This window comes from Mustela lutreola, chromosome 4 (genome assembly GCF_030435805.1).
Source record: "Mustela lutreola isolate mMusLut2 chromosome 4, mMusLut2.pri, whole genome shotgun sequence".
Taxonomy (NCBI): Eukaryota; Metazoa; Chordata; class Mammalia; order Carnivora; family Mustelidae; genus Mustela; species Mustela lutreola.
Window position 1 is genome coordinate 34504622 of NC_081293.1, and position 27520 is coordinate 34532141.

A 27520-nucleotide genomic window follows, 5' to 3' on the forward strand; every position below is an offset into this window, starting at 1 on the left:
TAAATAAAATAGCATAGGCAAAGTGACCCATATAGTATCTGGCAAATAGGAGGAGCCTGTTAATAAATAATAGCTATTGATATCACTGTTAGTATTATTTAAAAAAAAAAAAAAGATAACATTACAAAAAAAAAAGATAAAATTACAAAATAAATTTTATTTGCTAGATTCTCTAGGAAAGATTTCTCCCAGGAGTCACTCCTCTTAACCTAGTGAGTATTTTTCTCTTCTAAGTTTTACACTCAACATTTGATAACCACTTTTTTTATTTTTAAGATTTTTTATTTTTAAGTAACCTCTATATCCAGGGTGGGGCCCTAACTTACCACCCCAAGATCAAGAGTCACATGTTCTACTGACTGAGCCAGCTAGGCACCCCTGATAACCAGTTTTTGAGGGTGATGGTTATCTTCAACTTTACACAGAAGTTTGAATTAATGTTTACTTGAGAATAACAAGAAATAAAATCAAAATTGTAATAGAAAAATTTAACTTGAAAGTAATCTAAGGGGGCACCTGACTAGCTCAGCTGGTAGAACATGTGACTTTTAATCTCAGGGCTGTTGAGTTTGAGCCTACTTCCAAAAAAAAGAAAAAAAAAGTAATCTAAGAATACACCAATAGTCTATGAAGACATAAAAGAGCACAAGTGGCTACATTAATATCAGTTAAAATCAACTTTAAGACAAAAACTCTTAGAAATAAAGGACAGTTCGGAGCACGTGGGTGGTTCAGTCAGTTAACTGTCTGTCTTCGGCTCAGGTCACATCTTGGAGTGCTGGGATTGAGCCCCACGTCAGGCTCCCTGCCTCAGCAGAGAGTCTGCTTCTCCCTCTCCCTCTGCTCCCCACTCATGCTCTCTCTCTCAAATAAATAAATAAAATTGTTTTGTTTTTTTTAAAAGGCATTTTATAATGGCAAAAAGGATGACCTTAATTGCAATTAAGAGCAATTAAGAACTGCTTAATTAGCAATTAAGAACACATATGCAGCTAACAATAAAGCCCATAAATGAAGCAAAAATGGACAGAACTGGAGAAACAGACAATTCAACAATATTTGGAGACTTCAATATTGTACTTTCAATGAAGGATAGGTAAAAGATCAACAAGGAAATAGAGAAGGTTTGAAAACACTATAAACCAACTAGATATTTACAGAATACTCATTTTTCTCAAGTGTATGTAGAACATTTGTCAGACTAAACCATGTTAGGCCACAAAACAAGCCTTAATACATTTAAAAAGATAGAAATCAAAGTATGGTCTTGGATCACAATGGAATAAAATTAGGAATCAGTAACAGAAGGACATCTGGCAAATCTACAAGTATGTGAAAATTAAACACACTTCTAAATTAACAGGTCAAAGAAATCCCAGCAGCGTTTAGAAGAATGAAGTAAGTGACTTCATTAAAAAAGATGAGCAAGAGAATGAAAAGACAACTTACAGACTGAGAACAAACATTTGCAAAAGACAATCTGTTAAAGGAATTTGATCCACAATATACAGAACACTTAAAACTCAACAGTAAGAAAACAATCTGATTTTTAAAATTATCAAAAGATCTAACAGACACTTCACCAAAGACATCAAATTACAAATAAACACATGAAAAGATGCTCTACATTTGCCATTAGGGAACTGTCAATTGAAACAATGAGATATCACGAAAACCTCTATTAGAATAGCTAAAATCCAAAACACTGACCACACCAAATGCTGACAAGGATGCAGAAGAGGAATTCATTGCTGTGGGAAGGCAAAATTTCAGCCACTTTGAAAGACAGTTTGGCAGTTTCTTATAAAACTAAACATACTCTTACCACATGATCTAGCAATTATGCTCCTTGGTATTTACCTAAAAAAAAAAATGAAAATCCATGTCTACACAAAAACTTGAAAAGAAGATGTCCTTTAGAAGGTGAATGGATAAATAAACTGTGTATATCCAGAGAGTGGAAGATTCCTCAGTGTTAAAACGAAATGAACTATCAAGGCATGAAAGACATGGAGAAATTCTATAAATATTTTATATACATACATATATTACTAAGTGAAAAAAGCCCCAATCTGAAAACACTGCATTTTGTATAATTACAATTATATAGCATTCTGAAAAAGGCAAAAATATGGAGATAGTACAAAGATAGTACAAAGTGGTTGACAGGGGTTAGGTAGTACAAAGATCAGTGGTTGACCGGGGTTAGGAAGGGTTAGGTTGACAGGTCATTCATAGGGATGAATATGTGGAGCGAGAGGATTTTCAGTGGAATAAAAATACTATGTGTTATACTATAATGGTGGATTATGTCATTATACATTTGTCTATATCCATAGAATATACAACCAATGACTGAATCCTAATGTAAACTACGGACTTTGGATGATAATGACGTGTCAACATAAGTTCATCAATTATGACAAATCTATCACTTTAGTGAAGGATGTTGATAATGGAGAAGGCTATGCATATGATTAAGCAGGGACTATACAGGCTATTTCTGTACCTTCCTCTCAATTTTGCTGTGAACCTAAAACTGCTCTAAAAACTAAAACTTGGGCACCTGGGTGGCTCAGTTGTTAAGCGTCTGCCTTCAGCTCAGGTCATGATCCCAGTGACCTGGGATTGAGCCCCATATCAGGCTCCCTGAGACTGCTTCTCTGTCTTCAGCTATCCCATGCTGTGTTCCCTCTCTTGCTATCTCTCTGTCATATATTAATAAAATATATTTTTTAAAAGTCTACTAAAAAAAACAAAAACTCAAACCAATAACCTAACCTTCTACCTTAGGAAACTAGAAAAGAAAAGCAAACTAAATCCAAACCAAGCAGAAAGAAGGAAATAATAAAGACTAGTGTGGAAATAAATGAAATATAAAATGGAAAAATGAAGAAAAAAAATCAATGAAGCCAAAATTTGGGTCTTTAAAAAGATCAAAACTGACAAACCTTTAGCTAGACTGACCAAGAAAAAAGAAAAAAAAAGATTCAAATTACTGAAATTATGAATGAAAGTGGGCAAATTAATACTAACCATATAGGAATAAAAAGGATTATAAGGGACTACTACAATCATAGGCCAGCAAATTAGATAATCTAGATGAAATCAGCAAATTTGTGAAAAGACACAAACTACTGAAACTGACTCAAGAAGTAACAGAAAATCTGAACAGACCTTTATAACAAGTAAAAAGACTGAATAATTACTCCAAAAATTTCCTATAATACCAGGACCATACAGCTTCAATGCCACCAAACATTTAAAGAATTAACAACCAATCATTTACAAACTCTTTCCAAAAAAAAAAAAGAAGACAGATCACTTCCCAACTCAATCTATGAGGCCAGTTATTACCAAAACCAGTGAAAGAAATCACAAGAAAACCACTGGCCAATATCCATTATGACTACCGACAGAAAAATCCTCAACAAAGTACTAGCAAACCAAATCCAGCAACATCTAAAATGTATTAAATACCATGGTTAAATGGAATGTGTCCCATGAATGTAAAGTTGGTTTAACATATGAAAATCAGTGTAACACACCATAATAATGAACAAAAACCACATGATCATCTCAATAGATTGAGAAAAAGTATTTATTCTTGTATGTAAAAACACTCAACAAAAGAGTAACAAAGGAAACATTCTCAACCTGATAAAAGCCATATCAAAAACTCAGAGATAACATAATAGCAAATGGCAGTTTTTCTCCTAAGATTAAAAATAAGACAAGGAGGGCACCTGGGTGGCTCAGTGGGTTAAGCCATTGCCTTCGGCTCAGGTCATGATCTCAGGGTCCTGGGATCAAGTCCCGCATCGCATCGGGCTCTCTGCTCAGCAGGGAGCCTGCTTCTCTCTCTCTCTCTCTCTCTCTGCCTGCCTCTCTGTCTACTGTGATCTCTCTCTGTCAAATAAATAAATAAAATCTTAAAAAAAAAAAAAAAAAAAAAAGACAAGGATGTCTGTCTTAACTACTTTCATTGATGGACTGGTGGTTACAGCCAGAGCAATTAGGCAAGAGAATGAAATAAAAGCGTCAAGACCAGGAAAGAGGAAGTAAAACTACATTGACAGATAACATGATCCTGTATATAGAAAATCCTTAAAAACTATCAGAACCATTAAAAGAGTTCAGCATAGTTTCAGGACATGATAATACCCCTGGGGATAAAAATATATGTTTATAAAAAATAAAAAATTAAAATTAAAAAAATAAAAAAAAAATAAAAATAAAGTAAAAAAAATACAAAAATCAATTGTGTAGTATATACTCACAATAAAGCAATCTAAAAATAAAATTATGAAAAAAATCCATTTACAAAAAGTAGAAAAAGGGGCACCTGGGTGGCTCAGTGGGTTAAGCCGCTGCCTTCGGCTCAGGTCATGATCTCGGGATCCTGGGATCGAGTCCCGTGTCGGGCTCTCTGCTCAGCAGGGAGCCTGCTTCCCTTCCTCTCTCTCTCTGCCTGCCTCTCCGTCTACTTGTGATTTCTCTCTGTCAAATAAATAAATAAAATCTTTAAAAAAAAAAAAAAGGTAGAAAAATAGTGAAATACTTAGGAATAAATTTAACAAAGCAAAAGACCTACACATTGAAAACTACAAAATATAGCTAAAAGAAATTAAAGAAAAAAAAGCTAATGGGAATCAGTCCCTGCTACTCTTGGGAATCAAGAACTCTGTCCTTGAGACTTTCTCCTTTGAATTCTTCCGTTTGGTTAACCAAGGCTACTACCTGATCTTAAACTTCATGAAAATGCTTTATTTTTAATAAAAGACATATGTTTTCCAGATGGTATTCTCTTCATGTTTTAAAGCAATGCTTCTTAAATTTAACATGTATATAACTTATCTGATGATCTCACAAAAATACAGATTTTGATTTAAACAGGGGATGGGAGGAGGGGTTAAAGTTTTTCATTCCTAACAGTTCTCAGATGATTCCAATGCTGCTGGTCCTTAGAGGACACTGAGTTTTTTAATTAGTTGCATACATGCAACTGGCCTAACTCACTAGCAGAAAGAAGAAAACAAACACTAAGATGGGTGACAAAGTGAGAAGAATGAAAATCTGAAGAGTCCACTAAGTTTTTCCTAACTGAGCACAATATATTCCCTATCAATAATTAACACACACCACCCCTCCGTTCTGACCCTATTAAGTACTAGAAAAGACTCATATTTGGCAGCTACTAAACCAGACTGAGTTTAAATCCATGTAAAACTTAAAATATTTGCTACACAGAGATCATCCCACTGAATGTTAACCATCACCTCTTCCTCTCTGGATATGCTCTTATCTTGTATTCCTTTGTTTAGCCAGTGTCTCTCATGTGTTGTCTGGAGACCAAAGGTAGTCCCTGGCAATCTAGTAACTGCTCTATACAAACAATTTGATGAAAACGTAATAAAAATTTTGATCACAAACATCTCCCAAATTTGAAAAGTAAAATAATGAATTTCCAGAAAATCCTTTTAAGTTAATTGTTATGTTTCCAGGGTCACACATAACTCTACAAGAATAGTTAACAGGGGACTCTGTTTCAGCCAATAAACCTTCACATCATGTGAGTTGTTTACATTGGTTAAACACATATTTTGTTAATACTATCATGTGTTAAATCCTAAACTTAAGAAAGATAATCAATGCCTCAAATGTTCACTGAAGACTGAAAGTTCTAGGAACACTTTTAATTCAGAATGTCTTAAATGATAAATGGTGTATCAGAGTGAAAATAGTGTGATCTAGAAATGGGCTGTGACCAGTGAATTAGGATTAGTTTGCACCTCCTTGTTCCTACTGTACTGTAACACATTATTAAACAGGGACTGAAATTTTATAAAACAGGGACAAGCCACTGAAGCATTCACAAAATTTTCAACCACTCCAGCCTGCAATCAAAGCCTGAATTATGAATTTTGTCTGAAAACAAAGATTAAAAACTGAGTCAAAGAAGCTTCAACTTATTTTTAAAAAAACAGGTATAAATGGCCAGTGCAAAATTAATCATGAATATGCTAAAAGAGAACAATCTGCTGGCAAAAGTCTATCATCAAATGACATCGCAGTACATCCTATGTCTAAGGAGTATGAATCAACTCTTGGCATTTACATAATATGTAAATCAAGAAATACATGCAACTTTTAACTGATCATCAGTGAAACCATGCTTTAGAGAAGGGATTTCCTTTTAACCAACAATTACTTTTGAAATTGATTTGAAAAGGTATACTGGGATCAGGGCCAAGAGCACTAGCCATTTGTGTTGTAAGAAAGAGTATAGTACCTGAAAGCTAACTCACACATGGTTTCATCTACAGACAACAGCTGGCATTTGACAATAAGTTTTGTGTTCTTGAGTCAGTGTTAAAAACTGCCTGGAAGGGATGCCTACGAGGCTCAGTTGGTTAAGCATCTGAATCTTCGGCTCAGGTCATGATCTCAGGTTTGTAAGATAGAGCCCTGTGTCGGGCTCCATGATGGGTGTGGAGTCTGCCTAAGATTCTCTCCCTCCTCCCTCTGTCCCTCCTCCCTGCTCACAAGCACATGCACATTCTCTAAAATGAATAAAATCTTAAAAAAAAAAAAAGATAAAATATAAAGACCAAATCATGATATAAATGGCTTAACCAAATAGTCTGACCTTTTCAACACCAACCCATTTTCTTCCCTTGCTAAAAACAAAAACAAAAACCCCAATGTCTTAGTATTAGGTATATCTAAAAATCATAATACCACACTAAACCTAAAAATTTATTTCCTAGAACTGAAAACCAAAAGGACAGATTTACCCACTGCCATCTTCCAAAATGAAATATTCAGCTTCACTGTTGAGTGCAATTCATTTGTCAACCTAGTGCCTCATCTAACAATGTATGTAATTTTCAGTGAGAATTCTTGCAGTAATTTCTGTATGCATCCATTTAAACATATAAAATGTCTAATCATCTTGTACTTGTTGCTATTCTCAAAAACCTACAGCTGAAAAGTTGAATTATCAGTGGAATTAAAGGGTAGGAAAAGAAGCAGTTAAATAGGAAACCTTTGACTTTAATGAGCTAGGTATCAGTGTGGTGAAAGAAAGCAGCAGTAATTGCTTTTCCTCATGTTTAAATTATTTTAGAATACTGCTTTAATATTATAGTTGACTCTTCGACAACATGGTTTGATCTGTGTGGCTCTACTTATATGTGGATTTTTTAAAAAATAAAATCAGTATCGTACTATTGGGATGCCTGGGTGGCTCAGTCGGTTAAGCCACTGCCTTCAGCTCAGGTCATGATCCCACGGTCCTGGCATCGAGTCCCTCATCAGGCTCCTTGCTTGGCAGGGAGCCTGCTTCTCTCTCAGCCTCTGCCTGCCACTCTGCCTGCTTGTGCACTCGCTTGCTCTCTCTCTGACAAATAAATGAATAAATAAAATCTTTAAAAAAAAATCAGTACAGAGCTGTAAATGTATTTTCTCTTATGATTTCTAAAAAAGATTTTATTATACTTGAGAGGGAGAGAGAGCATGAGCAAGAGCAGGAGCAGGGGAGAGAGGGAGAGGAAGAAGCAGAATCCCTGCCGAATAGGGAGCCTGATGTGGGGCTCAATCCCAGGACCCTGAGATCATGACTTGAGCCAAAGGCAGACACTTAATTGACTGAGCCACAGCCACACAGGGGCCCCTCTCTTATGATTTTAACATTTTCATTTTTCTAGCTTACCTTATTGTAAGAATACAGTAGATCATAATATAATATATAAACTATGTATGAATCAACATTTATATTAGTGGTAAGGCTAATAGTAGATAAGTTTTAGGGGGGTCAAAACCTATAGGTGAATTTTTAATATTTTTATTTTTTAAGAGACAGTGAGCCCACACAAGTGGGGAGGGGCAAAGGGTGGAGAGAATCTCAAAAAGGCTCCCTGCTCAGCATGGAGCAGACAAAGGGCTCAATTTCACAACCCTGAGAGGATGACTTGAGTGGAAATTAAGAGTCAGATGATTAACTGAGCCATCCAGGCAACCCGCTATAGGTGAAATTTTAACTGTGTGGGCGGGTGGGGGGGTCATCAGTGTCCCTAACCACTATGTTGTTCAAGGGTCAACTTTTGGATTACTTTGTCTTTATCTAAAATCCGTGGTGTACATGAAGACCCATCATGTGGTCCACAAATTCTAAATATTTGAGAAATAGTACTTTCTCTACTTTCCTAAGAAGCTATTATTTCTTCTTTCATATTCCTTATGAATTATGCTAGAGAAATATGGACAACAAAGGAAATTTCGTTTGCCCTTATTATTAACTGTCTCACATTAGAAAAGCACTTCATTATCTGCATTTATGTAGCTTTTTTTTTTTTTAAAGAGGGCTCATTTCAGTATAGCACCTATAAAACATACATCTAATAATTATTTCAAATTTCTCCTTGAACTCTCTTCCCTATGAAAGTCATTCTTTGACCTTCCCAGAAACCAAAGTGCCTTCAAAGATCTCTTGATTATAGTCAAGGGTGGCATTAAAAATGTTTAACAACTGGTATGGCATAAACACCAAACAGACACCAGTTCATAATCACATGGCTATAATAGAACACGGTAACTAAGTATCATTCTTAGTTACAGCTTCCTTTAAACAGTGTGCTCTACTTTTTTTTAATGCTAGCCCCATTCTAAAAGATCTTTGGTTATTCCTTGCCTGCCAACTTGCTGAAAGAAGAAAGCAGTTTTCATGAAGGACAACCACATAAATTCGATTCCAAAGATGAGATTAACACTATTAAGTCTTTAACTTTCCTACTTTTATTCCTTAATAGAAGAATTAAGAATAAATATCAGAAGAACACATTGTTGTTTTCTTTCTCCTACATCAATGGTTGCCACAGAATAAGGCTCTTTTGGTCAGCTTTTTTATTATAGCTTTGTTTTTTGATTTTATCCACTGAATCAGATGTCCAAGTTTCTTAGCCACTCAACCAAAATAAAAACATTTAACACACAAATGGGTGGATTTGAGGATATATTAAAGATAATGTAAACTGTTAAAAAAATAACAATTAGAAAACAGAAAAAGAGAAATTTACAAAGAAGCAAACAGATGGGTCACTTTAAAATAAATCTGAGACCATAGTTATGTAAAATCACATATATCTGTTGTTTTTAAGGTGCTTACCCAACTTTGGAAAAACTATTAAGTATTCAGCATTGCACTGAGGACATGCCACTCTGGCTGTACTGTTTCCTCTTTGTTTTTCATCTACCCAGCGCTGCAGACAAGCCTGGTGAACCCATTTTGTAGATCCTCTGCACCTGCATGGTCTCACCCATTCAGCTGTTCTATCGTCTTCATCAGTGGCAAAACACACCCAGCAACTTCTGTAAATTAAAAGAGAAATAATGATGTTACTTTTAAGACCCCAGTCTTCTTTCCACTGTAGCTCTAACTTAATGGGATGAGCCTACTATTTTATATTATAGAAACTCTACTTTACATTTAAATACCAAGGAGGCAAAACAATCAATACATTTCCAATAGAGCAGTTTCTTCTTTTTCTGCTTTTTCTGGTATTCTTCTGAAGAATCTATTGTTTTCTGAATTTTGCTTTTATGTAATTTCCTCCATCTTTCTAATAATTCTTCACTCTCTTATGAATCAGAGCCCAAAATGACAACCCTCAAGCTGCTTTTGTTTTATAAGACCTAATCATTCTTTGAGGAATGGTAAGCATAGGAATATGTGAAATTCAGAATTTTCCCCATTTCAATGCATTAACCTCTTAACCTCTTCAATGTGGAAAACTCAAGTATTACACAAATAATTTCACTATGGTCTCATTCCATTTTCAACCACACAAATAATTTCACTATGGTCTCATTCCATTTTCAACTGAGGAAAAAAAAAACATTTCTCTTTCTGGTAAAGAGTAATTATGAGAAGAGAGAAAGATTATTAAGTTTTTGAAAAGAGCACAAAGGGAAGGAATGAAGACATCAGGATCAACTATTTTAGTGTAGTGCTATGGTACATTTGGGCCTGAATGTTTCCATTACAGGTGTGAGTGGTTATCCTTTTCTGTGGAATTGTATTATATTTGAAATCTAGAAGTCTCAACTCTTATATTAAAAATCTTCACTGCTTATATTAAAATTCTATTGAGATGGTTAATTTTAAAACATTTCCCATTTTGCTTTTAAGAGTACTTCATAGGGACACCTGGATGGTTCAGTTGGTTAACCATCTAACTCTTGATTTGGCTCAGTGCTCAGTGGGAAGTTTGCTTAAGATGCTTTCGCTCTTCCTCTTTCCACTCCCCTCCCACCTGTACACACACTCATTCTCCTTCCCCCTCCCAGAGAAAGGGAATCTCCAGCAGACTCCCTACTGAGCACAGATCCCGATAAGGGACTTGATCCCACAACCCTGAGATCACGACCTAAGATGAAATCAAGTCCTGAGCCACCCAGGAAACCCTAAAAGAAAAAAAAAAAAAAAAGTGCCTCATGAAGTCTAAATTGTTCTTGTGGGATTAGGTTCCAATTCTTTATTTTTTTCTCCCAAGTGACAAAAGGTATGACACTAATCTCCACTAGGGCAAATCCAATTTAACTCAGTGAGACCATTCACTCTCCCCTCTATTAAAGTTTGTACAACTGGAAACTGCTAATTAAAGCCTGCTACCTACTGTGTATTTTTCATTTAATTAGATAAGTGGCTTCTGTCAGAACAACCAGCTTAACTATGCTCAATGGGTAAGACTATATAATCAGGTACTATAGATACTCGAAGTCTCCAGTCCTCGTAGAACAACATAAATTTTTTTTTAAAAAGATTTTATTTATTTATTTGACAGAGAGAAATCACAAGTAGACGGAGAGGCAGGCAGAGAGAGAGGGAACAGGTTCCCTGCTGAGCAGAGAGCCCGATGCAGGACTCGATCCCAGGACCCTGAGATCATGACCTGAGCCGAAGGCAGCAGCTTAACCCACTTAACCCAGAGGCTTAAAGCCACCCAGGCGCCCCGAACAACATAAATTTTAATTGTGTGTTCCAACTAAGATTTTCCCATCAGAACAGGGAAAAAAGCTTAACTGAATTCATAGTAACAACATCCAAAATTGTGAATTACTCAGCTTTCAAATTCAGTCAGGTTTCATATAACTTAGGTAAAAGCCAGTAGGTAGGCAGGTAGGTAAGTAGGTAGGTAGGTAGGTTTCTTTAGCACTCTGACCCACCTCAGCCAAGCTGTCTGGGCTCTCATACTATCCTATGGTTATCCAAGTGTCCCCTCCTCCTCTTCATCTTTTAAATCTTAAAATTTACTACTTTAACCATTTTTAAGAGTAGTTCAGTAGCATGAAGTGCATTCATATTGTTGTGCAACCATCATCACCATCCATGGTATGACTGGTATATAACTAAATAATCTATGAAGATATCCACAAAACTTGAATTGGCAAAGTAGAGAGCAAACAGACTTAGTTAACTTAAGTCTTAGTATATATGTGACCCACAAATGAGGTAATTTTGTAAATGTATTTGTATACCTCTGGGATATGAGATATATAGTTTTGGTAACAATATATAAGCAGAATACCTAGACACTTTCTAGGTTCTAAGTTTTTCATTTCAACAATGAGCATATGTAGCTAAGTACGTCTAGGTTAGCATTACTAGTCAGTATTAAGGTAAACTGAATAAAGATAATTTTAGTCATCAGGAAAAAAATTAACTGTAAAAATATATCTACTCAGAATAACTTTAACTAGGTTGAACCAAATGAAATTGCCTGTATTTGTCTGTTTTTAACCTATGTAAATGGCAGTTTCATATTTCAATCTAATGCAAATACTTGTAAAGCTATATTCCCCATAAATTCTAGTCAGTATTAAGGTTATTTTTTGCAAAATTTTATTATGAAAAATTTCAAACTTTCAAAAAAAAAGCTGAAAGCATGTTCAGTGACTACCCGTATTCTCAATATCTAAAATTCTGTAATTCTTGTCATTTTGCTTTGTATGTACTTTACTACATATTCTTTCATCAATCCATTTTCTTTTTTGATGCATTTCAAAGGTAACATCAGTATACCCCGAACGCTTTTTATAGTTTTACTTTTTAGAAGGTACTCAACTGACATTTAAAGCATTTTAGGTATTTCTTCTAATTTCACAACTACGGCAGGTAAGATAGTTGAATGGTTATTTATTTTCCATATGACTTTTATGGAAACTTACTAGGAGTTAAGTCCAATAAGAAGTGCTAATACAAGGCACCTGGGTGGCTCAGTTCGTAAGTGTCTCCCTTCTGCTCAGGTCATGATCCCAGGGTCCTAGGATTGAGGCCCCCATCAGTCTCCCTGCTAAGCAGGAAGCCTGCTTCTCTTCTCCCTCTCCCATGGCTTGTGTTCCCTCTCTCACTGTATTTCTGTCAAATAAATAAAATCTTAAAAAAAAAAAAAGGCTAATACAAATAACCTTGCTTTCATTGTTTGATTCACAGTGATAGTATACAGTTTACAAATTTGGGTTTTGAAGCTAACGCTCATTACAGATTAACTGAAATTATCTTACAGAAGAAATATTAAAAGAAACCTTATTGATAGCAATATTCTCAAATCCACCAATTTACCATATCCATTTTCTCTTTATTCATCATTACACGTTAATCTGATGACAGTCATTTGAGATCAAATATTAAACTTCTGGGGCGCCTGGGTGGCTCAGTGGGTTAAGCCGCTGCCTTCGGCTCAGGTCATGATCTCAGGGTCCTGGGATCGAGTCCCGCATCGGGCTCTCTGCTCAGCAGGGAGCCTGCTTCCCCCTCTCTCTCTCTCTGCCTGCCTCTCCATCTACTTGTGATTTCTCTCTGTCAAATAAATAAATAAAATCTTTAAAAAAAAAATTAAACTTCTGACAACACCAAATTACTTCATCTAAAAATTACAGTTTAGATATGATAAATATGTAATAGAATTTTCTAATAGTACACATGTTGCCAGCAACATTTACTGACTATTCACTGGGTCCATGTTGTTGCACAAATAAAATAAATGGATCATTATATCTATTTGGAAAATCCTGTAACTTAATTAGGGCCACATCTAGGAGATAACAGATTTAAGGATCCAGTGAAATTACCATAGGTATATCCATTTTAAGAAGTTGAGGGATCAATTTGGATAGACTAGAGAAGGCTTCCGAGAGGAGTGATAGAAATGAGCAGAGTCAGGGGCAGGTGATTACAGAGATTTTTTTTTTTTAAGATTTTATTTATTTATTTGACAGATAGAGATCACAAGTAGGCAGAGAGGCAGGCAGAGAGAGAGGAGGAAGCAGGCTCCCCGCAGAGCAGAGAGCCCGATGTGGGGCTGGATCCCAGGACCCTGGGATCATGACCTGAGCCAAAAGCAGAGGCTTTAACCCACTGAGCCACCCAGGCGCCCCTGATGACAGAGATTCTTGAAACAATGTTTCTTGGACCAGCAGCTTCAGCATCAGTTGGTATCCTGCAATTCTCTAATTCAACCCCAGAGCTAGTGAATCACAAACTCAGGAGGAGTGCCTTGATTTCTGTGAAGGTGATCCTGAGGTAAAGTCTGAGAACAGCTGGTATAGAAAACTGGCAGGTGAGGGGTACCTGGGTGGCTCATTCGGTTAAGCATCCCACTCCTGGTTTGGGCGCAGGTTGAGATCTTAGGGTTGTAAGATAGAGCCCTGTGTAGGGCTCCATGCTCAGCATCAACTCTGCTTATCCCTCTCCCTCCCCTCTGCCCTTCCTCCCACTGGCTCACAGGTCCTCTCTAATAATGAAATAAATTCTTTAAAATAAAGAAAAAGAAAAATGGCAGGTGGAAAAAAAAAAAGTAGAGGTTGGTGAAAGCAAAATGTATGAAGGGGGGTGCCTGGGTGGCTCAGTTGGTTGAACAACTGCCTTCGGCTCAGGTCACCATCCCAGAGTCCTGGGATCGAGTCCCGCATCGGGCTCCCAGCTCTCTGGGGAGTCTGCTTCTCCCTCTGACCTTCCCTCTCATGCTCTCTCTCAATCTGTCTCTCTCGCTCTCTCAAAATAAATAATAAAATAAATAAAAATCTTATAAAAAACGTATGAAAGAGACGTTTACTGGATGTGTTTAAGTTAGAAATAACTGCTATTTTTTTTTTTAATATAAGTATCAGTACAGAAAATGTTAAGTTTTAAAGAATTTATTAACTGGTTACAACCTTACTAGATAAATGAGTTTAATCTACCTAATATGTAAAGAATGTTAGTCTTTGATAAAAGGGCCAAGCACATGGCAAATTAATTTGTAATTTAAAGTATATAAAATGGTCAAATAAATATTTTTAGGCAAAGAGCCTATAAGACAGAGTTACTAGTCTTCAGGGCTGGAAAACAGGGGAGGGAACAAAATATATATGTTTATGAATCCTCTCTTCCCTCATTTTTTAAAAACTTCTGAGAGAATGACCAGGGACATCAGCTGAGAAGGCCTTATAATTATGCTCTCCCTCTTTCCTTCCCCATACCCTACTCCCCTGTTGGTGCCATCTATTTGGGCTATTTATTCCCTAATTCCCCGCTTCCCTCCTTTTAGAGAGAAAGAGGTGACTGGAAATCATGGGTTTACAGTTTCTCAAGATCTCATAATGGAGGACAGAGAAGAAACTTGGGGTTTAATGAACACCACGATTTCTCTTCTCTTCTAAGAACAAACAGTATCCCATGCTTTTTATGGAAAAACCACCCTTCCCTCTAATATCAGTCCTGTATGTGGTTTAGGCAGTTAGTCCTCCCCCATCCCCAGCTCCAGGAAAAGTAATCCTTAGATTGGTTTAAGGGCATATCCCACCCCCAAATTACAGTGATTGAAGATTTGGCCCATGAAGCTGGTTTTACCAGAATGAATCTTGGAATTTTTGCTGGGAAAGCTGGTAAACAGACTTTCTTTTTTCTAATGAGCTTGAAGGAAAAAGTGTGAAGCTAAACGAAAGTGTAAGGCTATTACTGCCAGGAGAACCACCATGCGGAGCCTAAAGAACCCAGAGGAAGCTGAAAGATAGAAACTGATTGTTTTGAGACATGGATCAAGCTGTGCTTAAAGCTAAATATACTTCTGCACTGTTCACTTACATAAACCTATACTTGTTTCTTTTTTTTTCTTTTCAAGTTTAGTCAGTTTGGGGCACATTCCCCACCATGTACAACCCAAACTTGATCGAGTGTGAAAAACTAGATATAAGAGACAGCCCCAGAACAATCATATGATGTGAACTCCGAACAGCTTTTATAAGTACACACAGTATTTTTTTGTCAACAGCTTTGTTTCCTATTGACTAGAACTTGGACAGAAAAGTCTTAAATAAACCTAATTCCCACTGCAAGTACTTTGAGTCTTCAAGCTTTTCTTAGATAAAAACAAACAACAAAGATAAACCCCAACATTTTGAAATTAAAGATTTTTACTGATGATGCCATAATATTTGCATTTTAGGGTCAATATAACAATTCCACTTTAATTCAAGTTACTATAATTTTTTTTAAGATTTTATAATTAATAATTTTTAGATTTTATAATTTTTTTTTTTTTTTTTAGATTTTATTCTCCCCCTCAGAGACAGAGGGGGAGAGAGCAAGCACAGACAGACAGAAAGGCAGGCAGAAGCAGAGGGAGAAGGGCTCCTGCTGAGCAAGGAGCCTGATGTGGTACTCGATCCCAGGACGCTGGGATCATGACCTGAGCCGAAGGCAGCTGCTTAACCAACTGAGCCACCCAGGCGTCCCGTCAGGTTACTATAATTTTAATGTTGTAATTTATGGGATGTATTCTTAATATCCTAATAAGTGAGAATAACTGGCTGTTTCCCATTTCAAAGAACAAAGCTAAAAACGTTTCAAAGTCCATACTCAAGAAGAGGTTATAATTTTTTTTTTTAAGATTTTACTTATTTATTTGACAGACAGAGATCACAAGTAGGCAGAGAGGCAGGCAGAGAGAGAAGAGGAAGCAGGCTCCCCGCAGAGCAGAGAGCCCGATGCGGGGCTCGATCCCAGGACCCTGAGATCATGACCTGAGCTGAAGGCAGAGGCTTTAATCCACTGAGCCACCCAGGCACCCCAGAGGTTATAATTTCTGACCAAACTCTAAGTTTCTCTTTAAGTGATCCCTGGTCCCCCTTCCATCCTCCAATCTGCTCAATGTGATGCACAAACGTCATCTGAGAACTTATTAGAAATGCAAATTCTCAGGTCCTACTGAAGACCATACAGAATCAGAAACTTTTGGGAGTAGGACTTGAAATTACATTTTAAAATTTTGTTCTCCCCCCCAAAAAAGCTTAATTATTTTTCTTTTTTAGTGTGGTAAAATACATATAAAATTTACATCTTAACCATTTTTAAGTGTATAGTTTAGTGGTATTAGATATGTTTAGGTGCGTGGGTGGCTCTGTAGGCTAAACATCTGCCTTCGGCTTAGGTCATGATCTCAGGGTCCTGGGATCAAGTCCCTCATTGGGCTCCCTGCTCAACAGGGAGTCTGTTTCTCCCTCTCCCTCTGCCACTCCCCCTACTTGTGCTCTCTCTCCTTTTCTCTGTCAAATAAATAAAATCTTTTTTTTTTTTAAAGATTTTATTTATTTATTTGACAGACAGAAATCACAAGTAGGCAGAGAGGCAGGCAGAGAGAGAGAGAGGAGGAAGCAGGCTCCCTGCCGAGCAGAGAGCCCGATGCGGGACTCGATCCTAGGACCCTGAGATCATGACCTGAGCCGAAGGCAGCGGCTTAACCACTGAGCCACCCAGGCGCCCAAAATAAATAAAATCTTAAGAAAAAATACATTCACAGTGTTGTGCAATCATCATATCCATCCATCTTTTAGCTCTTTTCATCTTATAAAACTGAAATTCTGTACCTGTAAAACAACTCCCTACTCTCTTCCCCTCGACCACCATTAGAGTGTCTTTATGGTTTTGACTATTCTAAGTACCTCATATAGATGGAATCATCCAGTATTTGTCTTGTGACTGGCTTATTTCACTTAGCATACATATTGTCCTCAAGGTTTATCCAAGTTGTAGCATATTGCAGAATATCCTTCCTTTTTAAAGCTGAATAATATTCCATTGTGCTTATCTGTTCACTGGTCAATAGATACTTGGGTTGCTTCCATATTTAGCTGCTATGAACATGGGTATACAAACATTTCTTTGAGATACTGCTTTCAATTTTTTGAGGTATATACAACCAGAAGTGGCACTATGGATTATATCTGGTATTTCTATTTTTGATTTTTTTGAGGAACTGTTGACATTTTATTTTTTGACCACCTGCTGATAAGTGATCACAATACCTCAAGTTGGAGAATCTGCTCTAGCCATCCTTCTTTCCTTTTTCCTTCTTTATTTCCTTTGTAAATCTCCTCGACTTACCATAATACAGAAATAAAATTCCATTTTACACTCAATGTAAACTTTTAAAATTATTTTGTTTTTAATTTAAATAGTAAATAAAAATGCGTAAGCAGCCCCCCCCCCCCCCGGAAAGAGCTAGCTAAATTTGGGGGAAAGACTACGTGATTTCAGGATGTTCTGAGTAAAGAACCTGGACTTTGGAGCCAGACTGCTGGAGTTCAAATTCCTGCTCATCACTTACTATAGGTGTAATGACAGAATCTCTTGTATTATAAAGCAGGGGTTCTTAATCTGGGGTCCATGAAAATTTACAGAGTTTGGCAAATTTGGATGGGGAAAGAAATTACATATGGTTTTTGCTAACCTCTAAATAAAATTTAATTTCTTCCAATGAAATGTAAGCAAACCAGAGTAATACTAGCAGTACAGCAACTAGAAATTAGTACAGTGACCAGAAATTTTCATATTACTTTATAGCTAGATGTGCATATCTCAAAAGAACATTTAGCTCATTGCTAATTTAAATTTAGTTCTCAGACCAACCAACAGAGCTTGTATTTTAAGCTGTTAAAGCTCATATTACTACGTCAGATTTTTAATATGTCGATTTGCTACAGTTCAACATAACTGGTTTCATTTCTGATACTATATTATTTTGTTTCATTCTTTCAAAACATTCTGAGCAGGAACCCACAGGAACCCACAGTCTGCCAAAAGAGTTCTCTGCATAAAAAAGGTTTAATGTTAAGATCCCTTACTGTAAAGGATTAAACAAGTTATCATGAAACTGCTTAAGAATTGCCTGGCAGCAGTTAAGCTTCTGACTCTTAATTTCACCTCAGGTCATGTTCTCTAGGTTTTGACAGCAAGCCCCTGGGAGGGAGGGGGTTTGGGGGGATCCCACTCTGTGCTGAGTGTGGAGCCTACTGAAGTTTCTCTCTCTCCCTCTGCACCTTTCCAATTGACCAAATGAACATAGCAATAATGGCACTGATAAAGAAGAGAAAGGTGGTGTCACCTTTACATCTATGCCTAGCTAGATTTTATGGATACACTTTGTTACTTAAATTTGCACATATAGGGGTGCCTGGGTGGCTCAGCGGGTTAAAGCCTCTGCCTTTGGCTCAGGTGGATCAAGCCCCGAATCAGGCTCTCTGCTCAGCAGGGAGCCTGCTTCCTCCTCTCTCTCCCTGCCTGCCTCTCTGCCTACTTGTGATCTCTGTCTGTCAAATAAATAAATAAAATCTTTAAAAAAAAATTTTTTTTTTTTTTTTTGCACATATAGCAATCCTGCCTGGCACCCTCTTATTCAGTTGAAAAAGTCCTGGATTCCTAATCATCCCCCCAAATTTTTCAACAGGCCACCACCATTGCTTAAGATACTCCTTTAAGTCCTCTCAATTCATTTTCTTCCACTGTCTTTTCTTTCTACTAGCTTTTCTTTTTTTTAAAGTTTTACCCATTTATGAGAGAGAGAGGAGAAAGCAAGCATGTGTTGTGAGGGAAGGGCCAGAGGGAGAGAGACAAGCAAACTCCCTGGTGAGTAAGACCCCAAGATCATGACCTGAGCCAAAGGCAGATGCTTAACTGACTGAGCCACCCAGGTGCCCCTCACTAGCTTCTCTAAATGCCTCCTGCTGGCTGATATACACACTGTTTACTTCCACACCTTCCCAGCTGCCAAGATGGGGCACATTACTTTATAAAGTAAATGGAAATCTGGGAATTATCACAACTGGCTCAGAAGTTAAAGGAACAAACCACTATTACTATAAAATGAACATAAGAAAAAAGAACTAGATGAATCCAAAGAATATTACTTATTCCTTAACATAAATATATAGCCTTAATGTCTCCTCTTAAATCAACTTGAGTATCAACTAAGTATATTTGTTATCTGATGCCACAAGGAATACCCTAAGTGCCAAGAAAATATGTCAGACACCATAATACAGAAATGTGATGATGACAGTAAGAAACACAGGATGAAAGAGCTGAGATGTTTCATGAAAAAAGAATGAGAATTCAAGGTGAACTGGGAATAAAAAGGGTATTCTAAATAAGAAAAACAGCATAAACAAGCTTAGAGACAGAAGTGAGCATAGGGTCATGGCCAATAAGAAGACCAACATGGTTGGAGCAGGTTTTAAGATAAACCTATTACATAAATACTATATAGATATTATAAACCAGTTAGAAAAGGATGGATGATAAATGTAACCTCATTTTATAGGGCTCATTTGTGAGTCATCCACTGATTATTTTTTTAAAGTATTTTTTTAAAGGGGAAGAAACTTTAATTATCAATAAAATAGTCTCTCAGTAGCACATAAATTTACCAAATAAGATATGTATGGCTATCTAATAAAACAACTGGCAGTAAAATCTATCTTTACAGATTCAAATACAGGTGTCTATTTGGATTATTAGAAAGGTGGGGGAGATGGTAGGCTCCTGTCTTAAGAGACCACTTTGATGAAAACGGGTGCATCAGAGTAGAAGAAATCCGGGAGGCAGGAGAGAGAACAATGAAACAAGCTCTAAATTACTGCTGTTGTATTATATATGGCGCCTTAACAATGTATTTGCAGGACTGTTTTAAGTAAAGAGAACAAGCACTCCTTAATTCAGGATATACTTTAGAGATCCATTCTCTGGTTAATGTAAAAAAGGCCCCATTTAGCAATGTAAAGAACTGCACGCTGCTTGCTTTGTCTCAGGATTAAAAAAGTGTCACATCTCATGTATTCTGGAACAGGAACTATACCAGAAGAAAACTAAAAATCCCTTTCTATGTCTGTTCATCCCTTTATATGTCTCTTCACCCAAGTGGAATGGAAGTTAAAAGTATCTAGATTCTGGGCGCCTCGGTGGCTCAGTGGGTTAAGCCTCTGCTTTCCATGCAGGTCATGATTTCAGGGTCCTGGGATCGAGTCCCGCATCGGGCTCTCTGCTCAGCAGGGAGCCTGCTTCCTTCTCTCTCTCTCTGCCTTCCTCTCTGCCTACCTGTGATTTCTCTCCCTGTCAAATAAATAAATGAAATCTTAAAAAAAAAAAAAAGTATCTAGATTCCTCACAAAGATATAACCACAATCATGACACATTACCAAAGGGTAAAACTGAAGGGATATACACCACAATGAAAGCAATCAAGCATATATTCATGCCATATATACTTTGTCTCTGATCTTCATAATTCTGCAAGCATAATTATTTCCATTTTAAATAAGTAAACAAAAGCCCAAAAGGTTAAGTGATCTGCCCAATTTCTCATAGAGAGGCACAGATGCAACCTAGGCCTCAATTCCAAAACACTGGCATTTTCACTATACCATGCTGCCATATGTATAGTGAATTCCGAGAAATTTTCCATTTATTTCATAGGACATTAGAACTGGTATAAGAAATTGTTTCATTTTTGCTAAGGTACTTTTAAGCAGTCATAAGGAGCTTTCACCAGAGATTTACATTCCTTCCAGTCTATTCCATAAAAATATTACCATCTTTCATCAACCTATAAACTTTCATCATGTAAGAGTTAGGAGTCATGTATGTATGTAGGGCATGTAAAGGATCGCTACATAAGTCTGGAGAAGAGGGGGAAAATATTTCTGCCTAAAATGTCCAGAAAAGTTTTGTAAATGAGGCAGAACCTGAAGTGGGTCAAGAATGGGTTTAACTTTGAAAGGCAAGATGCTAAAAAGAACATTTTGTGTTCAGAGGACAGTGAACAAATCAGTTTGTCCTGGGCAACCGATATTTATGTTCTCATTCTTAAAGTAAAAGTTTTAAAAAGATAGTTGGTGCTAGTCATACTCTGTGTCTGGTTTTTGCAAGATTATTCTAAGCACTGATATGTAATAAGGGATGTAAAGAAAGGCACAGATTCAACAGTGTCTCCAATGTACTCCAAGGCTCTTGTGGGTAAAAGGAATAGGGAACAGTTTCTGTTCTCAATGAACTTCCAGGTGAATGCGCATGGTGGTGGTGGTAATGAGTTTGTGCAAAAGACTCTGAGACATGGGACAGGTGCATTTATAAAATTATAATACAGTGTGATTTACTATGATAAATGTATAAAGATTCTATGGAAACATAGAAAGGGAGCAACTCATTCTGTCCAAAGGGGCTATGTAATGCTTCAAGGTGACATCTGAGCTGAATTCTTAAGATTGGTTAAGAATTAGCCAGATGTTGGGGCACCTAGGTGGCTCAGTGGGTTAAGCCCCTGCCTTCGGCTCAGGTCATGATCTCAGGGTCCTGGGATCGAGCCCCACACTGAGCTCTCTGCTCAGCAGTGAGCCTGCTTCCCCCTCTCTCTCTGCCTGCCTCTCTGCCTACTTGTGATCTCTCTCTCTCTCTGTCAAATAAATAAATAAAATCTTAAAAAAAAAAAAAAAGAAAAAAAGAATTAGGCAGGTGTTAAAAGGGAGGAAGTCACCTAAAACAAAAATAAGGAAAAGAAAGCATAGGATATCAGGGTGTCTGAGTGGCTCAGTCAGTTAAGCAATCTAATTCTTGGTTTCAGCTCAGGACATGATCTAAGGGTTCTGGGATCAAGGTCCAGATGGTGCTCTGTGCTCGGCAGGGAGTCAGCTTGAGGGTCCCTTCTCTCCCTCTTCCTCTACACGCATGCACACATGATCTCTCTAAATAAATAAAATCTTTAAAAAGAAAGCACAGGAGGGCGCCTGGGTGGCTCAGTGGGTTAAGCCGCTGCCTTCAGCTCAGGTCATGATCTCAGGGTCTTGGGATCGAGTCCCGCCCGCATCGGGCTCTCTGCTCAGCAGGGAGCCTGCTTCCCTCTCTCTCTCTCTCTGCCTGCCTCTCTGTCTACTGTGATCTCTCTCTGTCAAATAAATAAATAAAATCTTAAAAAAAAAAAAAAAAAAAAAAAAAAAAAGAAAGCACAGGATATATCCAGAGGGCAATGTAGTGGAATGCAGAGGAGTATGATTAAGGTAGGTTGAGGATGAATTACGTTAATAGATATAAATCCCTTAATTAAAGTCTTGAAAGTTTATATTTTATCCTATAGGTGATGTACAGACTGGCAATGGAAATGGGATGATTATAAACATAATAGTGAATAACGGGATGATTAAAATCATGCCTTGGCCAATTCTGGTACTATAAGTCAAACTGGAAGAGAAAAAGTACAACCAGAGAAAAAAAGAATCTGTAATATTCGATGAGTGAATTTGGAGGGAAAAAGAAAAAAAAAATTTCATGGTTGGTGGACTTCAAGGATGGTCTAATCAAAATCCAAAAGAAAAGTAAAAACCAGGGAAATATCAGTTTAGTTTTAGATATGTTAGGGTGTTAATAATACCATGTATATACAAAATGGAAATGTCTATTAGCCAGCTAGGAAAGAGACAGTGAAAAATGGGAATGTGGTCAGGAATAAAGACACACATCTGGGAGTTATTCAAATAGAGGTGAAAGTGAAACAGAGGGACACGTGGGTGGCTCAGTTGCTTAAGCAGCTGCCTTAGGCTCAGGTCATGATCCTAGCGTCCTGGGATTGAGTCCCACATGGGGCTCCTTGCTCGGCAGGGAGCCTGCTTCTCCCTCTGCCTGCCACTCTGTCTGCCTGTGCTTGCTTGCTCTCTCTCTCTCTCTGACAAATAAAAATCTTAAAAAAAAAAAATAAAAAAAATAAAGTGAAATAGAAAGTGGGTACACTCAGAGAAATGTTAAGTGCTGAGCCTTAACCCATACTTACATGATTGAAGGGAGTAAAGGTAAGGTAATATATGAGAGGGAGAAAAGCCAAAGATCGAGAAATAGTATGGTGTAATATATTTTCAAGAACATAGGGGGTGGCAATCATCAGCTTCATCTTCATGAAATATGTCACGGATATGAGGACCAAGCAAAAAAGGCATTAGCTTTACTGGTGACCTTTACAGGGCACCTGGGTGGCTCAGTTGATTAAGCTTCCAACTCTTGATTTCCACTCAAGTCATGATCTCAGGGACGTGAGATCAAGCCCCACACTGGGCTCCATGCTCAGGGAGGAGCCTGCTTAATAGTCTCCCTCTCCCTCTGCCCCCCACCCACCCAGCCTCACTCTAAAATAAAATCTTAAAGGAAAAATAAATTATTAGTGACCTTTAGTATACTTTTAGTAGAGCTAAGGACAATAAAATGGAATCAGAGTCAAATTATAAGGAGAGCTGATAAAGAGAAAATAAGGACCTAAGTATCATAACCAGGGGAATAGATGAAAAAATATGTCAATCCAATGAATATTATATATTCCTTGAGTATCACAGTATATATATATATGTTCTCTTGAGTATCACAGAACTCAGTATTTTAAAAAGCAAATTGTAGCTGATATATTTAAATTTTAGAAAAAAACAAAACTATTTTATATATACGCTATATATAAAAGCATTAAACAAAGGAGACGGGAAGAAGTTAAACCCATTTACGATGGTGCCATAGGGATGGAGAGAAGATATGGAACTAATGAGTATGCTCAAAGGGGACTTTTTCTATAATGTTTCCACTTTTAACATAAATATAAATATAATTAAATTGCTATAAATATAATTAATTGCTATGGTTTTTAATTCTAGGTATTGGTCTGTAGTTGTCAAAATGGGATACTGATGTCACCGAGGAAAAGATGCCAACTAACAAAATGAGAAACTGCTTTAATGGAAACTAAGAAATGATTGTATAAATCTGAAGATAATATGGTATATGTTCCAATCAGAATAGTCTACATCCTCCAAAGGGAAGTGCATCTGTGGTTGGTAACACAGAGTGAGGATTCTAACTCACTTTGCCACTGTAGGAGATGAGCAGGAAGAGATTCTTCTCTCCGTTTTCCCTCCCATATGACTGTTCTGGAACACTGGCTAAGTGCCTTGCCTACTCCTGGTACAAGCAAGTGATGCAAAACAACCTCAAGAAATTCCCGAGTGTTTACTGTAAGACTTACATACATAAGTCAAGTTTCCAGAAGCAAAACTCAGCAGGACCAGGTTTCAAACATAAAGCCCATTCCTGCAGTTTGTTACAATATTCTCTGTATTCTCCATACATTTAATCCTACATAATCCAACATAAGCGAAATCAAGAAAATAGATGGTGACGAAATAATGATATAAAGCATCTGAGTTTATAAATGCTTATAATTTCAGGGCAATGATTTGTGATCTCAAATCACTCATGAAAATAGAAAATCAACCCCCTTTCCCACTACTCTCAGAAACTGTTTACCCACAGCAATTAAAAAGGTTTGAATAAGTTTAAGAATGAAAGGCAATCAAAACATTATATATATATACTTTCCACCTACAAATACTGCAATAAAATTCATCAAGATAAACGAACAATTGCTAAACCAATTTATCCACAAAGGACAAGGCAATTCGACTTCAGCTATTAATATGCTGCCATTAAGAATAAGAATATTCTGAAAGAATAAGTAGTATAGACTATGCACACAATCCATTTTATAATTAAACACAATTTAAGCTCCATATGAGCATTTTTGGTTATGCTCACTATAGATACCAAGGACCTAGAATGGTACTGGATATATGGAGGCAGTCAATATTTACCATACAAATTCAATAAATACAAATACTTATTCACTACCAAATACCCAACTTTAAACCTAGAAGCAACAGAAAAATATATGTGTTACACATATTTCCTTAATCTTCTCAAGGATAAAACCTTCATCAGAGAAATAAACATATGGGCAGGTTTCTGAGCTAAATTCTATCCCTCAAAAACTGCCACCTAAAAACTAATTAGGGAGAAGCCAAATTCATTGCAAGAACTATGAACCCTAGTAGGCTGACACATTTTAATCTGTTGGGCTTATCCATATTCCTCCAATGAATCAATCAAGTATCTTTGTGTTCAATTTGTATGCAGGGCCAACCCACATTAAGATGACAGTAAATATGAAGGTTTTGGCGGTACAGGGGGAGTATTGCCACACCGGTTGATTACAGGAGAATCTTAAGTATTTTCTATATGCCTAACACATGAATAGCATTTTGTTTATAAAGTGCTTACATGGGGCACCTGGGTGGCTCAGTGGGTTAAGCCTCTGCCTTCAGCTCAGGTCATGGTCTCAGGGTCCTGTGATGGAGCCCCAGATCAGCTCTCTGCTCAGCAGTGAGCCTGCTTCCCTCTCTTTCTCTCTGACTGCCTCTCTGCCTACTTGTGATCTCTGTAAAAAAAAAAAAAAATCTTAAAAACAAAAATAAAAAAATAAAGTGCTTACATGTGCTCTCATTAGATATAAGCCTGCAAGGTAGGATATTCTCATTTTCTTAAAAAAGATTTATTTGTCTGAGAGAGAGGGAGAGAGAGCACAGAGGGAATGGGAGAGGGAAAAGCAGACTCCCTGCTGAGCAGAGAGCCTGACAGGGGGCTCCATCCCAGGACCCCAAGATCACAACCAGAACTGAAGGCAAATGCTGAACTGACTGAGCCACCCAGGGACCCTGGATATTCTCATTTTATAAATGAGAATGGATAGCCTCAGAATTTAAGTCCAAAATCACATTTTGCTGCTTACTAGAGGTAAAATGAAAATTTCACAATTATGGTCTCTAAAGCCCAAACTTTTCTCATGAATCTGTACTCTTATCATGAAATAATCCCTTATTTCAGGCCTCATCCTTCTAGAAATTTGTGGTCTTACTGGTCTTGGGCAGAGCCAGACATCCATCCATGTATTTTTTTAAAGATGTACTTATTTAGGCGGGCCAACACAGTGTCTGCCTTGGGGCTAAGGTCATGATTCCCTGGGTTGGGCTCCCTGTTTCAGCAGGGGAATCTGCTACTCCCTCTCCCTCTGCTCATGCGCTCTCTTACTCTCTCAAGTAAATTAAAAATCTTTAAAAACTTATTTATTTGAGAAAGTGTGTGTGTATGGGGGAGGGGAGGGGCAAGTGAGGGAGAGAAAATCCCAAGCTGATTCCCAGTAGTGTGTGGAGCCTGAGGGGCGGGGGTGGGGAGTAGTTGATCTTAAGACCCTGAGATTATGATCTGAGCCAAAATCAAGAGTCGGATGCTTAACCAACTGAGCCACCCAGGTTTCATCCATGCATATTTTTAAAATGCTCTCCAGGTGATTCTAATGTGAAGGCAGGTTGCAAACTACTAAGATAATGAAAGTCTTTGAGGGGTGCCTGGGTGGCTCAGTCCATTAAACGTCTGCCTTCGGCTCAGATCATGAACTCAGGGTCCCGGGATGGAGCCCCGCATTGCACTCCCTGCTCAGCGGAGAGTCTGCTTCTCCCTCTGTGCTCTCTATCTTTAAAAAAGAAAAGGGTGGGGTTATGGACATTGGGGAGGGTATGTGCTATGGTGAGTGCTGTGAAGTGTGTAAACCTGGCGATTCACAGACCTGTACCACTGAGGATAAAAATACATTATATGTTTATTAAAAAAAAAAAACAACCCTAATTCTCAAAAAAATAAAAAAATGCAATTATCAAAAAATAAAAATAAAAAAAAGTCTTTGAATGTTATCTTAAGAATCTATGTCGAGATATGTCAAAAAGGTACAAAAGATGAGGGTTACTCAATATTATAGCCATCAGTTTAGTAAACACAGAATTTCCAAGGTTCTGTTGAGAAGTTGTTAAGTGCCTCAGAAATCCTTGGCTTTTTATTTTTATGGAAATCTCCAAAGAACATAGGAAAGCCAGGTCATCTTTTAGACACAAAAACCCTTCCAAAAGTCATCTATGTAAAACTGAAAGCAGCACTCAAAGGAAGAAAAAAAAATCTAATTACAATATATCCTGCAACAGAATAAGGTCTCATTTGATTGGAAATGGCAGTGGAATGAGGAGGTCTCCTTTAGGCATTCATAGTCCTTTGTAACTTGCCAATATGCTAAATTATAATGAAGGAAAAACCTCCTAACTTATCAGACCCCTAGACAACTGGGGAAAATGTCCAAAAAAGTTATACATTTGTTCATCAAATACTTACTGATGATCTATTCAGTACCAGACTCTGTTCTAGGATTTAAGATAAATAATTAGGAAGTTTCTATCTTTTAGGAGCTTATGAGTTACTTACATTAAAAAGGGGGTAGTCAATACAACCTGACCTGAATGCTGA

General features: G+C 37.3%; 1 protein-coding gene across 1 annotated transcript in view; it reads right to left on the minus strand.

Moving 5' to 3' along the window:
* MARCHF5 (membrane associated ring-CH-type finger 5) overlaps window positions 1-27520 on the minus strand; it is a 52979-nt gene that overhangs the window by 23964 nt on the left and 1495 nt on the right. The window contains exon 2 of the mRNA XM_059169464.1: window positions 9167-9369. Within this exon, the coding sequence (XP_059025447.1) occupies window positions 9167-9369 (203 nt within the window). The remainder of the gene's footprint in view (window positions 1-9166; window positions 9370-27520) is intronic.